This window comes from Salmo salar, chromosome ssa16 (assembly GCF_905237065.1).
Source record: "Salmo salar chromosome ssa16, Ssal_v3.1, whole genome shotgun sequence".
In the NCBI taxonomy this organism is placed as follows: Eukaryota; Metazoa; Chordata; class Actinopteri; order Salmoniformes; family Salmonidae; genus Salmo; species Salmo salar.
In genome coordinates this window covers 62,392,661-62,412,827 of record NC_059457.1, presented here as the reverse complement: position 1 = coordinate 62,412,827, position 20,167 = coordinate 62,392,661, and the positions used below count along the sequence as shown (strand labels likewise).

General features: G+C 41.2%; 1 protein-coding gene across 3 annotated transcripts in view; it reads right to left on the bottom strand.

Annotated features, from left to right (window-relative positions):
• The window catches only part of LOC106574335 (amyloid-beta A4 protein), a 46,495-nt gene that overhangs the window by 17,347 nt on the left and 8,981 nt on the right, over positions 1-20,167 (bottom strand). For all 3 annotated transcript variants that reach the window (XM_014150193.2, XM_045697544.1, XM_045697546.1), the window contains exon 2: positions 896-1,063. In XM_014150193.2, coding sequence (XP_014005668.1) covers positions 896-1,063 — 168 coding nt within the window. The remainder of the gene's footprint in view (positions 1-895; positions 1,064-20,167) is intronic.

Below are 20,167 nucleotides of genomic sequence, written 5' to 3'. Positions count from 1 at the left end.
CTCAACATCAACTGTTCAGAGGAGACTGTGTGAATCAGTTGTTCATGGTCGAATTGCTGCAAAGAAACCATTACTAAAGGACACCAATAAGAAGAGACTTGCTTGGGCCAAGAAACCTGAGCAATGGACATTAGACCAGTGGAAATATGTCCTTTGGTGTGGAGTCCAAATTGGAGATTTCTGGTTCCAACCACCGTGTCTCCGTGAGACGCGGTGTGGGTGAACGGATGATCTCCGCATGTGTAGTTCGCACTGTAAAGCACGGAGGAGGTGTGATGGTGCTTCGTTGGTGACACTGTCTGATTTATTTAGAATTCAATGCACACTTAACCAGCATGGCTACCACAGCATTCTGCAGCGATACGCCATCCCATCTGGTTTGGGCTTAGTGGGACTATCACTTGTTTATCAACAGGACAATGACCCAACACATCTCCAGGCTGTGTAAGGGCAATTTTAACAAGAAGGAGAGTGATGAGTGCTGCATCAGATGCCCTGGCCTCACAAATGACCCAACCTCAACCAAATTGAGATGGTTTGGGATGAGTCAGACTGCAGAGTGAAGGAAAAGCAACCAACAAGTGATCAGCATATGTGGGAACTCCTGTTGAAAAAGCATTCCAGGTGAAGCTGGTTGAGAGAATGCCAAGAGTGTGCAAAGCTGTCAAGGCAAAGGGTGGCTATGAGAAGAATATAAAATATATTTAGATTTTTTGGTTACTACATGATTCCATGTGTTATTTCATTGTTTAGATGTCTTCACTATTATTCTACAATGTAGAAAATAGTAAAAATAAAGAAAAACCCTTCAATTATTAAGTGTTCTACTTTTGACTGGAAGTGTATATTAAGTTATTGTATCGTATCATATTGTATCCAACCCCAATCTCCATACCTCCTGACAGTACTGCAGGATGCCCTCCTTGGTGCCGATACAGCTCTTGGTGCCGGAAGGGTCTGACTCCCACTTGCCGCTCTGGACATCCACGTGCATGTTGAGCTTCCCACAGAACATGGCCACCTGGGGCTCCGCCAGCAGGCCCATCCCACCATCTGTCGGCACCTTGAGAGGAGGGAGGGAGGAGAGACAAGAGATGTTCATTTACTCTCCTTCTGTAGTATTACAATGTGCCAATGGCACCTATACAGGTAGGCATGTGTGAGAAGTAAGAAACCCAAATGGTCAGCAGCAAAGACTTGATACAACATTTTACTAAATAGGTTCCTTTCATTTCTACAGGTTACTGTCATTGTTGTTTGCCAGGGAGAACCGTTCAAGATGGCAGCAGTTTAACCTCTTGTCGTTCGCCTAGGATAGGGGGCGCTACAGCGATTTTTGAAAGAAATTCGTGCCCATTTTAAACGGCCTCCTACTCAAACTCAGAAGCTAGGATATGCATATAATTAATACTTGTGGATAGAAAAACACCCTAAAGTTTCTAAAACTGTTTGAATGGTGTCTGTGAGTATAACAGAACTCATATGGCAGTCAAAACCCCGAGACTGATCGTAACAGGAAGTGGAATTCTGAATTGCAGACTCAACTTCATCAGTTTGCCTGTAAATCACACAGTGAGCAATGGTTCATTGAGCACTTCCTATTGCTTCCACTAGATGTCCCCAGTCTTTACAAAGTGATTTGAGCCTTCTACTGTGAAAACTGAATGAATGAGACGCAGTGGAACGTGGTCACACGGAGAGGGCCATCACCATTATGACGCCGGTGCCCCTGGCAACCCTCCCCTTTTGAAACGTTTTGAAACACAATGCAATCGTCCCCCTTGAATCTTATTGGAGCTCTGGTTGAAAAAGGCCCTAAAGATTTGTTATACAACGTTTGACATGTTTGAACGAACCTAAATTAAAAAAAAAATGCATTTTATTGAAAGAGTAGTCCCGCAGCCGACGGAACTTTTGGTGCAGCCTTCAGAACGCGCTAACAAGAACAAGCTATTGGAACATAAAGGATTAACTTTTTCGAACGAAAATACATTTGTGGACCTGGGATTCCTAGAAGTGCTTTCTGATGAAGATAATCAAAGGTAAGGGATTATTGACAATAGTATACAAGACTAGATTTGATATGCGATTGTTCCAAGATGGCGCTGACCTGTAACGGTAGCCTATTTTTCTGAGTATCGCATCCCCTTTTATCGCAAAGTGTGATTACCCAGTAAAGTTCTTTTTAAATCTGGCATTACAGGTGCTTTCAAGAGATATTCATCTATAAATCTTAGAATGACAATATTACATTTTAAAAATGTTTTCGAATAGTAATTTAGTAAATTGTAGCGCTGTTTCACCGGATGCATTTGAGGGAAAATAGTTAGTCAACGTTACGCGCCGATGTAAAATGCTGTTTTTATATATAAATATGAACTTTATCGAACAAAAGAATGCATGTATTGTGTAACATGATGTCCTAGGAGTGTCATCTGATGAAGATTGTCAAAGGTTAGTGCTGCATTTAGCTGTTTTTTGGTTATTTGTGATGCATGTGGTTGGTCGGAAAATGGCTGTGTGGCTACTTTTACGATATATTCCTCTAACATAATCTAATGTTTTGCTTTTGCTGTAAAGCCTTTTTGAAATCGGACAACGTGGTTCGATTCAGGAGAGGTGTATCTATAAAACGATATAACATAGTCCTATATTTGAAAAAAAATATTAAATTTCGTTATGCTAATGGCGATAGGATTTTTCGCTGGATGTCCATCCCACCCGACCAGGGGTTAACAGATGCTCCACAAAGAATTGACAATACATGACACGTAGAACAATATAATAAAGAATGTTTAAAAATACATTTTCGTAAAACATCATAATGATGTAGAGAAGGGATGGACAGGACAGAGGGATGGAAGACTGGAGAAAAAAAAAACTACAAATGTGTAAGAAAGGGAGAGAACGGGGCAATGATTAAAGAAAAAAAAAGCGGGAGAGGCAGGAATAAGAGGAGAACAAAGATGGAAAAATAGGGGGAAGATGGCTTGAGGTGTAAGTGGGGAAAAGACAAAAGGGTTGAGGGAGGAGATATAGGCCCTTTATTAGTAAAATACTTTTGACCAGGGCCCAATTGAGTGCCCTTTGGGATAGAGGCACAGATTAGAGTTTGGGTGCCGTTTCAGGCATTGACTTGTTACATCAACAAGGCTCCGGTGTGAGTTTTCCCCTTAGTACAGGTCTAGGATTAGCTTCCCCTCCCCCAATCCTAACCTTAACGATGTGTGGGAAATGCAATACTGCGTCCTAGGGGAAAATTCCCACTACACCCACCCATCAATGGTAAAAGAGGCTTTCTTTGAGGATCTTTGATGGTGAGAGAAAAGATTACTGTAGACTTTCCTACTGAATTGTGATTGACAAACCCATAGCACCACTGCAGACTCTTACGAAACCTTCCCAAACCTATTAAGCTTTTACACACGCACGCAAACATATTGGATAGCATGCACACACACTCACTGCACACATATCCTAGATATCCCACAGGTGGCAGCACTGAGAAAGAATACGTACTGTAGTATGCCAGCCTGCCAAGGGGTTTTCATGCTTGGCTTCGCGAGCCTTTGTTGTCCATCCGGTGCCTATTCACGGGTACTAATTATATTATGTAACTGTATACAGCTATCTGAGAGTATGTGAGTGTGTCCATTGCTACTGCATAAGGAGGTTTTGTAATGAGAATCCTGTAAGGGAGGTGGGGACAAACGAAAGACTGAAAGACAGCCTTGTACTAGGGAACGAGGGAGGAAAAAGAGGGAGAGCGAGAGGAGAGAAAGAGAGACCGATTGCATTGTGTTTTTCTATAATCTTGTTAGTGGTTTGGCAGTAAAACAAATGTTTGTGAAGTAGAGGATGACGTACTGTAAATGGAGTTGATTCTCTTACGAGCTAATGCACAATGTAATCCTTATCCACACACACAGTGCACGCACATTCATTCAGACGCATGCACACACACGCACATTCATTCAGACACTCGCGCACACACGTCCATTAATATGCATGCGCACTCAGTGCACTGTGCATGCACACATTCTGGCATGCACGTCTACACGCACAAACAAACTCAGACAGACCAGATTGCAGTGTAGTTCTATGAGGGACGGATGTGGCGCCTAAAGAAGTTAAGTTCAAGGCCACATGCCCTAGCGCCATGGAAATCTGTAACTCCCACACGGTCGCTCATACGGAATCAGTAGAAAAACCACGTGAAATCACTTGTGTTAGTGTCTTCTATCAATCAAATGTATTTATAAAGCCCTTTTTACATCCGCAAAGGTCAAAGTGCTATACAGAAACCCAGCCTAAAACATCAAACAGCAAGCAATGCAGATGTAGAAACACGGTGGCTAGGAAGAACTACCTAGAAAGGCAGGAACCTAGGAAGAGACCTAGAGAGGAACCAGGCTCTGAGGGGTGGCCAGTCCTCTTCTGGCTGTGCTGGGTGGAGATAAGAGTACATGGCCCTTTAAGGCCAGATTGTTATAAAACCGACAAACAAGTTAAAAGATTAGCGTGTGTGAATGTATTCGTCCATGTGTACAGTAAACTAGGGTTGGGCGGTATCTAGATTTTCAGTCATACCGTTTCATTACAGAATGTGCACACAAGGGTCGCTATTTAAAAAAGAAAAATGCAACCCACAAAGCTATTTAGGAAACAGGGATCTTGTTCCAGGAGGGGATTGAATGTCTCTGCTTTAACCTCTTACATCTAGACGTTCCGCTAGCGGAACACCTGCTCCAATATCCAATGATGGGCGTGGCGCGAAATACAAAGTCCTCAAAAATCCAAAAACGTCCATTTTTCAAACATATGACTATTTTACACCATTTTAAAAAGACAAGACTCTCCTTTATCTAACCACACTGTCCAATTTCAAAAAGGCTTTACAGCGAAAGCAAAACATTAGATTATGTCAGCAGAGTACCCAGCCAGAAATAATCAGACACCCATTTTTCAAGCTAGCATATAATGTCACAAAAAACAAAACCACAGCTAAATGCAGCACTAACCTTTGATGATCTTCATCAGATGACACTCCTAGGACATTATGTTATACAATACATGCATGCTTTGTTCAATCAAGTTCATATTTATATCAAAAAACAGCTTTTTACATTAGCATGTGACGTTCAGAACTAGCATACCCACCGAAACTTCCGGTGAATTTACTAAATTACTCACGATAAACGTTCACAAAAACCAAATTATTTTAAGAATTATAGATACAGAACTCCTTTATGCAATCGCTATGTCCGATTTTAAAATAGCTTTTTGGTGAAAGCACATTTTGCAATATTCTGAGTAGATAGCTCGCCATCACGGGCTAGCTATTTTGACACCCACCAAGTTTAGCCCTCAACAAACTCAGATTTACTATAAGAAAAATTGGATTACCTTTGCTGTTCTTCGTCAGAACGCACTCCCGGGACTTCTACTTCAATAACAAATGTCGGTTTGGTTCCAAATAATCCATAGTTAATATCCAAATAGCGGCGTTTTGTTGTGCGTTCAAGACACTATCCGAAGGGTTTCGTGACAATTTCAAAATTTCCATTACCGTACTTCGAAGCATGTCAAACGCTGTTTAAAATCAATTTTTATGCGATTTTTCTCGTAAAAAAGAAATAATATTCCGACCGGGAGTCGTTGTTTTCGTTCAAAGACTGAAAATAAAAACATGGAGTCTCCTCGTGCACGCGCCCCCAGTCTCATTGTTCTCAGATCGACCACTATCCAAATGCGCTACTGTTTTTCAGCCATGGCCTGCAAAGGCATCATTCAACGTTTTGCCGCCTTCTGAGAACCTATGGGAGCCGTAGGAAGTGTCACGTTACAGCAGAGATCCTCAGTTTTCAATAAAGAGAGTGTAGAAGGCCAAGGAATGGTCACATCTTAGATTTATACTTAACTTATAGTTCTAAGTAGTGATGGGCCCCCCCAAAAAAGTATATACATATATTATTTTTTAACAGTGTTGAAAATCATAGTGTGTATTTCAAAACACCCCGGTATCTGTAATGAGGGAAGTAACCTAACGTAGCAGGTGTAACATAAAATGCCTGAGCGGTGTTCCTTTCAGCTCCTGATGAGAAAAAAAAAAACTCCTGTTGGGAGAGGTTCTGTTCTGCACTGTTCAACCAATCCAGTAAATGTGGAGGAGGAGTTAAGATGGAGTGTTGCCTTGCTAATGTCCAAAAGTGGAAGTCACATCACAGGCTCTATTTCCATTTCTACTGAAAACCGGGATCTAGTTGTTTACCGATCCCGCAGAGGATGTGAGGGAGGTGACATGGGGACCGCACCACAACTCCTACAGTGCCATCTGGGAGCCGGAGAGGGGTGGAGAATCAACTCCCCACACAACTCTCAAAGTGCAGGGTTAAAGGGATTCTGCAAGATTCAGGTCGTTTTTCTACTTAGAGAAACTCATGAATACAATTTTTGTGTCTCTGCATGCAGTTTAGAGATTATTGAAGTTAGCATATCACTAGATTAGGGCAATTGCTAGAAGTCTCCCGGTACAATAGCCAGTGTCGGGTAATAGACCTTCCAACTACTCCAAAGCTGGGTGGAGGCTCCTGAGTGGTGCAGCGTTCTAAGACACTGCATCGAAGTGCTAGAGGAGTCACTAGACCCTGGTTCGATCCCAGACTGTATCACAACCGGCCGTAATCAGGAGTCCTATAGGGCGGCGCACAATTGGCCCAGTGTCGTCCGGGTTAGTGCAAATAAGAATTAGTTTAACCGACTTGACTAGTTAAATAAAAATAAATGTATAGCCTTTCAAAGCTATATATAAACTCAGCAAAAAAAAAGAAACGTCCTCTCACAGTCAACTGCGTTTATCTTCAGCAAACTTAACGTGTACATTTTTGTATGAACATAAGATTCAACTGAGAAACTGAAAAGAAGTTCCACAGACACGTGACTAACAGAAATTGAATAATGGGGGGGGGGTGTCAATAGCCATTTCTCAAAACAAGAATATACTGATGAGTTTCAGAAGAAAGTTTTGTTTATGGCCATTTTGAGCCTGTAATCAAACCCCAAAAATGCTGATGCTCCAGATACTCAACTAGTTTAAAAGGCCAGTTTATTGCTTCTTTAACTTCACTAGGGTAGGGGGCAGCATTCGGAACTTTGGATGAAAAGCGTGCCCAAAGTAAACTGCCTGCTACTCAGGCCCAGAAGCTAGGATATGCATATAATTGGTAGATTTGGATAGAAAAAAACTCAATTTCCTAAACTGTTAAAATAATGTCTGAGTATAACAGAACTGATACGGCAGGCAAAAACCTGAGGAAAATCCATCCAGGAAGTGCTTTTATTTTAAAAGGCTGTTTTTCCATTGAAAGCCTATCCACCATACAAAGACTTTGGGCCCAGTTCACGATCTCTATGGCTTCTTCTACATGTAGCCAGTCTTTAGGCATTGTTTCAGGCTTTTACTCTGAAACATGAGGGAGATACAGCACTTTCAATGAGTGGACAGTGGAAATTTCCAGACATGAGTCCAGCGCATGACCGGGAGCGCGCTCTCTTTGTTCCTCCTTTTCTATTGACGAAGCTTTTGTCCGGTTGAAATATTATTGATTATGACAAAAACAACCTGAAGACTGATTTTGTATCTTTTATGCATGTTTATTATGAGAATTTCTGTTTTGTTGAGTTTCACGCTCTGCAATTTCACCGGATGTTGTTTGAGACAGTGGATTATTGAACAAAACTGATGTTTTTGGATATAAACATGGACGTTTACCAAACAAAACGAACATTTATTGAGTAAATGGGAGTCTTGTGAGTGCAAACATGAAGATCAAAAGGTAAATGATTATATTTATCACTATTTCTGACTTATGCAACTCCTCTACTTGGCTTGTTACGATTTGTCTGTTGGGGCTGTTCTCAGATAATCGCATGGTATGCTTTTGCCATAAAGCCTTTTTGAAATCTGACACTGTGGTTGGATTAACAAGAAGTTTCTTTAAACCCATGTAAAACACTTGTATGTTTCATGAATTTTTATAATGAGTATTTCTGTTTTTGAATTTGGCGCTCTGCAATTTCACTGCTAGCGTCTCACACCCCCTAGAGAGGTTAATCAGCACAACAGTTTTCAGCTGTGCTAACATAATGCAAAAGGGTTTTGAAATGATCAATTAGCCGTTTAAAATGATAAACTTGGATTAGCTAACACAATGTGCCATTGGAACACAGGACTGATGGTTGCTGATAACGGGCCTCTGTACACCTATGTAGATATTCCATTAAAATAAAAATGTTTTATCACCCGTTTCCAGCAACAGTAATTTACAACCTACACAAATGTCTACACTGTATTTCTGATCAAATTGATGTTATTTTAAATTACAAAAAAAAGGACATTTCTAAGTGACCCCAAACTTTTTAATGGTAGTGTGTAATATATATATTTTACACACACACACACACACACATTTATTTTTAAAAGTGTATATACACATTCATAGTTTACACAATGCTGCAAGCTTCAGGCCAGACCCAAGCTGATACAATGTTTCAAGTTCGTTGCAGACAGCCCACTGTGCTGTATAGGATATTATTTTTAAAAATCCGGATATTTTTTACCTGCAGGATGAAATGTTTATATTTGAAAGGCTTTATGTAGGCTTTTTTGAATTTTTTTTTACATAGTTGTCAATGGTAATAGAAGTTACTTAATGTTTGTATCATTTTCATTTCGATATAATTTTGATTAACCACATGACAATGACTGTGAGATACGAAGTCATCAACAGTACAAATATAAAAAAATATATAAAAAAATGAAATGTATGCATTCACTACTGTAAGTCGCTCTGGATAAGAGCATCTGCTAAATGGCTAAAATGTAATCAACGTAAAAGGTTTTTGGGAAATTGTTGTGTTTTCACTCAACTTTAAGACTAAATCCAATTTCATGGTTAACATTTGTCGATTTCACATTGAACTCAAATGTAAATCAAAACCAGCCGTTGAACTGATGTCTTTGCCCAGTGGGTAGATATGCAGTTAGAGGAAACATCTACTTGTCAGTCATAGCATTGTCTTCTGTATATACCTCGCTTGTGATGTGTGTGCAAGATCAGAGAGTCTTAGTTCTGCTTTACAAGAAATCAATGGTGTAGAACAGGGTTTTCCAACTTTTGATCCACCCCTGCAGTTACTGACAAACTTGATTCAGCTAATTCAGTTCCAGAGAGACAACCTTCATTAGTTTAACATTTGAATAATGTGCATTACTGCAGGGCTGGATCGAAAGTATGCACAACAATGACTGGAGTTGTAGAACCCTGGAGTAGATAGGGTCAGATATGACATGATGCTCCTATACCCACATTATCGTCCCAACCCAAACCGTATTGCTTGGATATTTTCTTTTCACATGGCTAGGTCCAGCCACTAAAAGCGAGCTGAGCTGGCCCCATAACATTTCTATTTCCAGCCCAAAGTGAATAGAGGCATAGTTAGCTTGCCATGCCCCATTCAAATCATGCTGGAAAGAAGCAGGCTGGCCATCATCCCAGTCAGTACTCACTGGAAAGCGAGCCAAAAGAGCACAGTTCAGGTTGACACGAGTTTGAAAAAGGTTATTGTTATACGATGACCCAATTCCACTTGGACAACTGCTGATGTAAAAAGGACTTTAGAATAATTGTTTGAAATTTGACCCAGTTCCATGTCAGCCCCCCACCCCCTACTTATCACTTAGATGTTAAGTGTCTTAAACGTGAAGAAATTGGAATGGAGGCCTACGTGGAGCAATCCCCATATTGCTTTTAGACCTACCCGCTGCTCTGATGTGTGAACACTAAAGGGAAATTGCTCTCCCTCCCTTGCACTCAACCACTTTCCCAGTATTCAAAATCACCTCATCTGTTTTTGCCTTGTAAATAATGTCCTTCCTCTATTCCCTCTCTTCTCCATCCTGCTGCAAACAGTTGGGGGGGGTGTCCTGGGGAGCAGCCAAATCCCACTGCAGTCTTATAAATCAGACTGTTTGGAATGGAAAGGTTAGAAAGAGAGAAAGCAACAAAGTGAGAGACGAAAGAGGGCGTAATATAAATGGACAATGAGGCTTTGTGCGTATGAGGTTCAAGTAAGGTGATGTACGTAAGGTGTATAAACTATGAGCCCCAGTGGAGTAGGGTGAAGTTGCCCCTAGACCCTGATCTTAGTACAGGAAATATAAAGCTGACCCAACGTTTAAGGTTAGGATTGGGGGAGGGAAAGCAGATCCTAGATATGTACCTAGGGAAAACTTCACCCTGGAGCACAAAACAGTCGAGAGGTTTAACAGTAATGGTTTCCTAGGTGCAGGGTTCAAAACATAAGTGAGAAAGGAAAGAAAGATGGGAGAGTGGGAGAGAGAAAGCGAGAGAGAAAAAGAGAACAGAGGAGTAGTGGACATTATGAGAGGAGACAGGGCTTTCCCTGAGCCACCTGCTCCCTCGCTTGCCTCTGCCCACTCTCATCCATCGCCAGCATTGCAATCTCATCTATCGGCTGGCCAGCCTGCCGGCAGTAATCTGGGTAGGGGGATTACGCTGAGCTGCCTGGCTGAGATATCTCACAGTGGTCCCAATCCACACTGATACCACCCATGGTACCCTCCTGCTGCTGTCACAACAAGATACTGTTCCATCCAACTAGATATTTAATGTAAAGTACCCCATATAGGACCATATTTGAGGTAACAGACCTATGTACTGTTGTCGTAAGCACACAGTAAAAGGCTAATACAGTTGATTTAAGTTTAATTTAAAAATCAGGAAAATATGGGAATAACAGTCACAGCTCGCAACATAGAGTTTCCCCCCCCCACACAGCCAACAAACAATTTATACCTGTGCAATTAATGGTCAACCACACCAAATGAAAAGTGATAGCACATCGGGTGACTCTGGGAGAATTGGGTAGAAAGGCATTCGACATGCGGCCAAGTCTACTCAGCACTCCACAATGTAAAAATCGACCTTAATCCAAAGCTTGGTAGTGGTACTAGCCTTACTAGCACAGCACTGGTGGAGAACTCTAATCAATCATGCCTTTCGCCCTGATGCATTGCATGGGTTAATGATCCCAGTTGCACACAGATCCACCAACAAAAAGTTGATGCCATGGAAACTAGAACACATTACAATAGAGCCGGCCACCGCCTGAAAACACAGGGAAGATTTGCCTCATCCTAAAATGTAGGCAATGAAACAGACAGTGTCCGTTTCTGAAAATAAAGTCAGTCAATCCTAAACCCACGTCCAATCTTTGGAATGCGCCTAGCCAGCTGGTGCTAGTAGGAACGTACTGTCAACATGCTTACATATCCACCATAACACAGAGAGAAGAAGCCACATTGATAGTTTTTCTAGGACAGTGTGTAAGGGAAGCAGACCTGGGTATATTGCATTAACAGAAATTACAGTAACCAAACAAACATTGTAGATTTGAAATTATGGGAATTAATGGTAAATGTACTACTGGTGAGCCATCCCCCGCGGCCTCCGCAATGGATTAGTCCACTGAGAAAAAGGTGTCAATAAACACATACCGTAAAAAAATAAACTGCTCGACTAAAAACATTACCAGTCGACAAAATGGGGTCAGCCCTACACAGGACAAATAAAGTTTTTTTTAATTGGATCATGGCCGCATTTCAGTTGGGTGACCTCGTTCGGTGACCTATATTGAAACCAGACAAACATACCAGGTCTCTATCACACATGATCTTTGCTCCATATTGTATCTAAAAGCCACAGACATTGAGTCAGTATTGACTCGTTTGGTTAAACAGAAAACTTGCCTGGTACCTATTGTCCAGTGAGAATGTGTCTCTGTGTGTGTCTTTATGCTATTATTGGTGGGGCACTGACTGTTCCTCTAGCTCTACCAATGGGTATAGGGTGCTTCCCATCAGTTTGCATGGGGATCTTGTGGGTTTTGACCAGGGGTTAAATCTTCTTCTGGCTGGGTCCACCCTCTCCCTAGTCATTCTATTCACATTAGCATGAAGATGCACGCCCGCACTCATATGCATAACGTGCATGCACGTGCAGTGTTGTACATAAACGCGCACACACAAAGACCAAGTGTATAATATTGATTTGATTTAATCCTCACGGGCCCTGTTCTGTGAACCAGTCCCAAAGTCCCGGGGCGGCATTAATTGTGGCTCTGTTGCGGTGAGCTGTTATCTGTGTCCCAGGCCTGCCATTGGGATCTGGGATCAGCTTTCAGACCTAGGGAGACCCCCTGGCGGTGCGAGTGTCGCCTGAGATCAGCTATAATGTCTGGAGAGTGTCCTCTGCCTGTCTCTACCCACCAGAGACAGCGGGTGCGTCTAAAATGGCACCCTATTCCCCATGTAGTGCACTACTAGTACAACACTGTCTAGCTCCCTGGCTGTGTTTGAAATTTGCTCTGGTCAAAAGTTGTGCACTCTAAAAGGGAATAAGATGCCATTGTAGATGCAGCCAGGCAGTATAGAAACAGACCATAAACAGATCGATAAGAATGACAGACAGATACTGAGTAGACAGACACACATCAACAATGACTGGGGAGGAAAGAGAAATAGCCAGAGGCCTTGTATAAAAACACACTTTTTTTTTTAAATAAGTCAAAATACTTTGAACTTACTACTTTAGTAGTTATCTTTACTATTTATAACTACTTTTACTCCACTACATTCAAAAATAAAAAAATTAAAAAAAGGTACTTTTTACTCCCATATATTTTCCCTGACACCCAAAATAGCTTTTTACATTTTGAATGCTCAGGTAGGAGAGCAATATGGTCCAATTCACGCACCTATCATCTCTACTGCCTCTGATCTGTTGGACACTAAACACAAATATTGCGTATGTCAATTGTGTCTGAATGTGCCCCTGGCTGTCCTTATATCAAAAGGAAAAAAATGTAAATTGTGCCATCTGGTTTGTATTATATAAGGAATTTGATGAATAGCATTTACTTTAAACTTTTACTTAAGTCTGACAATTGGAGTACTTTTTCCACCACTATACTTAAGTACCTTAAAAACCAGATACTTCTACTCAAGTAGTATTTTACTGGTTGACTCAACTTCATAGAAAATGACTCCACTGAAAGTATCTTTACTTTTACTCAAGTATAACAATTTAGTACTTTTTCCCACCACTGCCCTGGAGGACAGAGCCTTATTTATGTTTGAAATACCGGTTGGACGCCATGGGAAACTAGTTAGGAAGGAAATCAGTCACGACTTAATTAGATAAGGCTGGAGAGGTGACCGAATGACAGCCGGCAGAATTACAGAGAAACGTGAACAGGCAAGCACACACACATCCACTAATCACTTGCCAAGCAGGGCCTGCTGTGACTTAAACCCCTAGCCTGAGCTCATCTTTGAACCCTATCAGTGTGTGAGCGTGTGAGAGAGACACTCCATGCATGAGAGTGTATAATGGTACATGTGCTTGGTCTTTGGAGTGTGTGGCTGTGTGTGCGTGCGTTTGTGTAAGTCTATCTGCTAGTCTTTGGGACCGGATTCTCCGGTGGGTTGGGTGTGAGAGTGTGTTACAGTGATTAGAGGGCAGTCAGCCCCTCGTTTCCCTCACGCCCTGCCTGCCAACATTCCAATTACACCCTGCACCCGGGAACGGAAGACTGGTTGCAGTGGCCATCGCCATGACGATGACGTCTATTCCCATCTGGTCGAGATGTGCTACTGTGTCCCTATGATGACAGTTGACAACCTCGTCGGCAAGCAATAAGACTGCTGTAACGTAACAAAATCTGGAAAAGGTCAGGGGTCTGAATACTTTCCGAATGCACTGTTTTTATTTAACTAGGAAAGTCAGTTAATAACAAATTCTTAGTTACAATGGCAGCCTACCCCCTGTACACACACATAGTACCAGTCAAAAGTTGACACCTACACATTACATTTTTGTGTATTTAAAAAAAAATATTTTCTACATTGTAGAATAATTGTGAAGACATCAAAACTATGAAATAACACATATGGAATCATGTAGTAACCAAAACCAAAAAAAAAAAGTGTTAAATCACAATACAGCTTAGATTTGAGATTCTTCAAAGTAGCCACCCTTTGCCTTGACAGCTTTGCACGCTCGTGGCATTCTCTCAACCAGCTTCATGACGTAGTCACCTGGAATGCATTTCAATTAACAGGTGTGCCTTGTTAAATTTATCTGTGGATTTTTTTCCCATATTAATGCGTTTGAGCAATCAATTGTGTTGTGACAAGGTAGGGGTGGTATACAGAAGATAGCCATATTTGGTAAAATACCAAGTCCATATTATGACAAGAACAGCTCAAATGAGCAAAGAGAAACGACAGTCCATTACTTTAGGGCAATGTGAAAAAAAAAAAAAAAAAAAAAGAAATCGCAAAAACCATCAAGCGCTATGATGAAACTGGTACTCATGAGGGCCGCCACAGGAAAGGAAGACCCAGAGTTACCTTCACTGCAGAGGATAAGTTCATTAGAGTTACCAGCCTCATAAATTGCAGCCCAAATAAATGCTTCAGAGTTCAAGAAACAGACAAGTGTTCAGAGGAGACTATTTGAAATCAGGCCTTTCTGGTCAAATTTCTGCAAAGAAACCACTACTAAAGGACACCAATAACAAGAGACTTGCTTGGGCCAAGAAACACGAGCGATGGACATTAGACCAGTCGAAATATGTCCTTTGGTCTGATGAGTCTAAATTTGAGATTTCTGGATCCAACTGCCGTGTCTTTGTGAGACGCAGAGTAGCTGAACAGATGATCTCTGCATGTGTGGTTACCACTGTAAAGCATGGAGGAGGTGGTTTGGGGGGGCTTTGCTGGTGACACCGTCGGTGATTTATTTAGAATTCAAGGCACGCTTAACCAGCATGGCTACCACAGCATTCTGCAGTGATACCTTTTCCCATCTGGTTTGTGCTTAACTTCTCTGGGAAAGGGGGGGGGCAGTATTGAGTAGCTTGGATGAAAAGCGTGCCCAAAGTAAAATGCCTGCTACTCAGGCCCAAAAGCTAGAATATGCATATAATTAGTAGATTTGGATAGAAAACACTCCGAAGTTTCTAAAACTGTTTGAATGATGTCTGAGTATAACATAACTCATATGGCAGGGAAAAACCAGAGAAAAAAAATCCAACCAGGAAGTGGGAAATCTGATTCGTAGTTTTTCAAGTGATTGCCTCTCCAATATACACAGTGTCTGTGGGGTCATATTGCACTTCCTAAGGCTTCCACTAGATGTCAGTCTTTAGAACGTTGTTTCAGGCTTCTACTATGAATGGGGAGAGAATAAGAGCTGATTGTATCAGGTGTCTGGAAAATTGGCATGAGCTCAATAATGCGCGCAGCCATGAGAGCGAGCTGCCTTTCTTTTCAATTCTACAGACAAAGGAATTGTCCGGTTGGAATATTCATGATAAAAACATCCTAAAGATTGATTCTATATATCGTTTGACATGTTTCTACAAACTGTAATGTAACTATTGACTTTGTCTGGACTAAAACTCACGCTTAGTGAATTTGGAGTGCTGGACTAAACGCACAAACAAAATGGAGGTATTTAGACAAAGATTAACTTTATCGAACATTTGTGGAACTGGGATTCCTGGGAGTGCATTCTGATGAAGATCAAAGGTAAGTGAATATTTATAATGCTATTTCTGACTTCTGTTGACTCCACAACATGGCGGGTATCTGTATGGCTTGTTTTGGTGTCTGAGCGCTGTACTCAGATTATTGCAAAGTGTGCTTTCGCCGTAAAGCTTTTTTGAAATCTGACACAGCGGTTGCATTAAGGATAAGTTTATCTATAATTCTGTGCACAACACTTGTATCTTATCAAAGTTTGAGTATTTCTGGAAATTGATGTGCTCATTCAGCGGAAGTTTGAGGCAAAACATTTCTGAACATTACACACCAATGTAAAAATGGGGTTTTGGATATAAATATGAACTTTATTGAGCAAAACATACATGTATTGTGTAACATGAAGTCCTATGAGTGCCATCTGATGAAGATCAAAAGTTAGTGATTAATTTTAGCTGTATTTCTGTCTTGTGACGCCTCTCCTTGCTTGGAAAATGGCTGTGTGGTTTTTCTTGTCTAGGTGCTGTCCTAACAATCTAATGCTATGCTTTCGCCGTAAAGATTTCTTGAAATTGGACACTGTGGTTGGATTAACGAGAAGTCTCTTTAAAATGGTGTATAATACTTGTATGTGAGAAATTTGAATAATGAGATTTGTGTTTTGAATTTGGCGCTCTGCTATTTCACTGGCTGTTGGCGCTAGCGTCCCACATTTCCCAGAGAGGTTAATAGTACGATCATTTGTTTGTTTATCAACAGGACAATGACCCAACTCACCTCGAGGCTGTGTAAGGGGTATTTGACCAAGACGGAGAGTGATGGAGTGCTGCATCAGATGACCTGGCCCCCACAATCACCCGACCTCAACCCAATTGAGATGGTTTGGGATGAGTTGGACCGCAGAGTGAAGAAAAAGCAGCCAACAAGTGGCCATGTGGGAACTCCACATATGAATGACTGTTGGAAAAGAATTCCAGGTGAACCTGGTTGAGAGAATACCAAGGGTGTGCAAAGCTACATGATTCCATGTGTTATTTCATATAAAAAAATTAAGAAAAACCCTTGAATGAGTAGATGTGTCCAGACTTGACTGGTACTGCATAAATGCGTGTGTATATAGACACAGTGCACTGAAAGTAATCAGACCCCTTGACCTTTTCCACACTTTGTTCTAAAATTGATTAAATAAATCTACACACAATACCCCATAATCACAAAGCGAAACAGGTTTTTACACTGCTCGCTTAACACGGAAGCCAGCCACACAAATGTGTCGGAGAAAATATCGTACAATTGGTGATCATGTCAGCGTGCATGCACCCGGCCCGCCAGAGGTGTCGCTAGAGAGCAATGTGACAAGGACATCCCAGCCGGCCAAACCCGGACGACACTGGGACAATTGTTCGCTGCCTCATGGGTCTCCCAGGCATGGGTCTCCCAGTCGCAATTCTCCCCATCCAACCTGACAGAGCTTGAGGATCTGCAGAGAAGAATGGGAGAAACTCCCCAAATACAGGTGTGCCATGCTTGTAGCATCATACCCAAGAAGACACCATGGTGTAATCGCTGCCAAAGGTGCTTCAACAAAGTACTGAGTAAAGGGTCTGAATACTTATGTAAATGTGATATTTTATAAATGAGCAAAAACCTGTTTTTACTTTGTCATTATGGGGTAGTGTGTAGAGATTGATGGGGGGAAACAATTTAATTCATTTTAGAATAAGGCTGGAATGTAACAAAATGTGGAAAAAGTCAAGGGGTCTGAATACTTCCAAAGAGATTTAAATCCTTACACTCAGACTATAGACCCTCTCCACCGACTAGCAGGCAGGGAAGCAAAATAGGGTTTGCTTTGCAACGCTTGCAGTTAGACACTGATTCTTTCAAAACACTCATTGTTGAATTTGCGAGATCCAACTTTGTGTAATGTATAGGACCATTGGCTGATGAGCACCGATACGTTTTTATCTATAATTTCTCTTAATTAGACAGGGATTGAAAAGGATTTGACAGTAGATTGTCGATATGTTTCATGACTGCTTGCTAGCTAAGATTAAAAAGTTTCAATGTTGACATGATCAGTCCAAGCAAAGCTATGTTAGATATGTGATTTTGTCTGTGGCATTCTTGAGCCATCTTGGATATGGGCACTTTTAATCTAAATCTACGGCAGCACCCAAGGGGTCTTGAACTGCTTAGCGTTCCCTGTAGATTCTGAAAAAAAATGGAAACAGGATGCACCTGAGCTCAACTGAGTCTCATAGCAAAGGGTCTGAATACTTATTTACAATAAGGTCTTTGTTTTGTATTTGCAAAAATGTCTAAAAACCTGTTTCGCTTTGTGATTATGGGGTATTGTGTGTAGATTGATTAAAAAAACAATTTTAGAACAAGGCTGTAACAAAGTGTGGAAAAGGTCAAGGGGTCTGATTACTTTCTGAATCAACTGTGTGAGATAGACACGTACATCTCATTCAAGGGTTTTTCTTTATTTTTTTATAGTGATGCCTCAAGCACTGCGATGCAGTGCCTTAGACCGCTACGCCACTCGGGAGGCCAGAAATGACTTTAGGTTTGTATCATTTACATTCAGATTTGCATAGAATTTTGATTAACCACGACAATGATTGAGATATGAAGACGTTATTATAAATGAAATTAATCTGTTGTACGAAATGAATATGAAAACCAGAACTGGCACGCAGATCTGTAGATATTGTAAGATAAATTTGCATTCCACATGAGAAAGGTTGACGAATCCTCATGTAGCCTATTACCGGTCACTTCAGGAGAGTAAATGGCAGAATCTGCAAAAGTCAGCAAGAGCGGGAGGAGAATGGTTGGGTCAGGTTAAGTTTTTTTTTTCCCTTCTTATGGTTATCCAGATATCTGGCTCCCAAGTCATTTGTGTCTTATTTCATCAAACAGTGCGCTTAAAGCATCAGACAAGCTCAATGCATATAGTTGATTTTATTAAAAACACATAAAAAAAAATGTAAATCCCCAAAATATATATATATTTTTTTAAATTCGACCAATCAAATGGTCAAAAGAACAGACGACTTTTGGTTGACCAACTTTTTATTTAGTCGGGGACAGCCCTAGTGTGTGTGTACAAGCTAGGCTTGGGCGGTATACAGTGTACCGGGGTGTTTGAAAAAAAGCGTTTTTTAATAAATAAATATTTGTAGCTACTTAAGTAAATACCTGTAGTCAACTTGTGCAATATGCTACGAGATGAACATTGTGTTCTTCATTTCACTAGTCATAATAATGTTATAGTAGTCCCCAGTCACCTGGTGTTTGTTTACAAGCACACAACAAGAGACGGGAGCCTTTTGAATCACTCACTTTTGTGCAGCATGCGCCAGGTGATCTAATTACAGTATGCAATTCACAACAATTATGTTAACTGTCTAAAATGTGCTAAATGCTTTGCAGTTACGCATTTGGTTTGCTGATTTAGTAGCTATCTAGGTACTGTAAGTGGTTAGCTTCTTCCAAAATCAAGCATTCACTTTAATTTAACTAGGCAAGTCAGTTAAGAACAAATTCTTATTTACAATGAGGGCCTACACTGGCCAAACCATCCCCTAACCCAGATGACGCTAGGCCAAATGGGACTCCCCATCACAGCCGGTTGTGTTACAGCCCGGGATCAAACCAGGGTCTGTAGTGATGCCTCTAGCACTGAGGTGCAGTGCCTTAGACCACTGCACCACTCGGGAGGCTTGGTAACAGCAGAGAAACCCCTTTTGGATCAAGAGACCTTGCTGGCTAATAGTTGTTTTGTGCGTGCAGCAAACTGTGAGTAGCATTTTTGAGTCACTTGCATAGTTTAGGTCAGAAACTGTATAAAATGTTAGCAATGCGATCTCTATGGGATTTTACATGTACTTGTTAGCATTGCTAACCTTCGAATTACAGAGTATCAGAGGGGTTTGAAAACACCACCCCTTGTGTTCAGTGTCGGAATGAAGGTATAACATTCTGGATACCGCCTAAGCCTAGGACAATGGAACAAGTCTACTATGTGAAGTCTCAATGTATGAGAGTATGATATATGTTTGCATGTTTCCAAGAACTAGCTCCCCATACTGAAAATTAAGGTAATGCATGGGGTCAGCAGCATACCCTTGCAGTGATGCTTTGCTTACCCGTCCCACATATCTTAGTGGGGCACTGAACAAACAAATTAATCAAGTAAAATGTAAATGCATACCCACGGGAGATACACAACTAATCAAGTGCGAGACAAATATGCCCGCACACACAAACTCAAATGTAAACACACACCCATGTTCCATTACTGTCATGCACACAGTAGGCTGTTTGTCTCATGCGTCACACAAATACAGGAAACCTATCCCAGGTAATGGTGGGGACAAGGAAACAGGAAGTGAGAATAGCAGGGCACAGCCAAAAATATCCCACTCCTTGACGCCACACACAATGCTACTCACAGTTCTGCTAAGTAATTTAGTTCATGAAACAAAGAGGACCTTTTAGAGATATTAGAGATTTTAAACAGCAGACTAT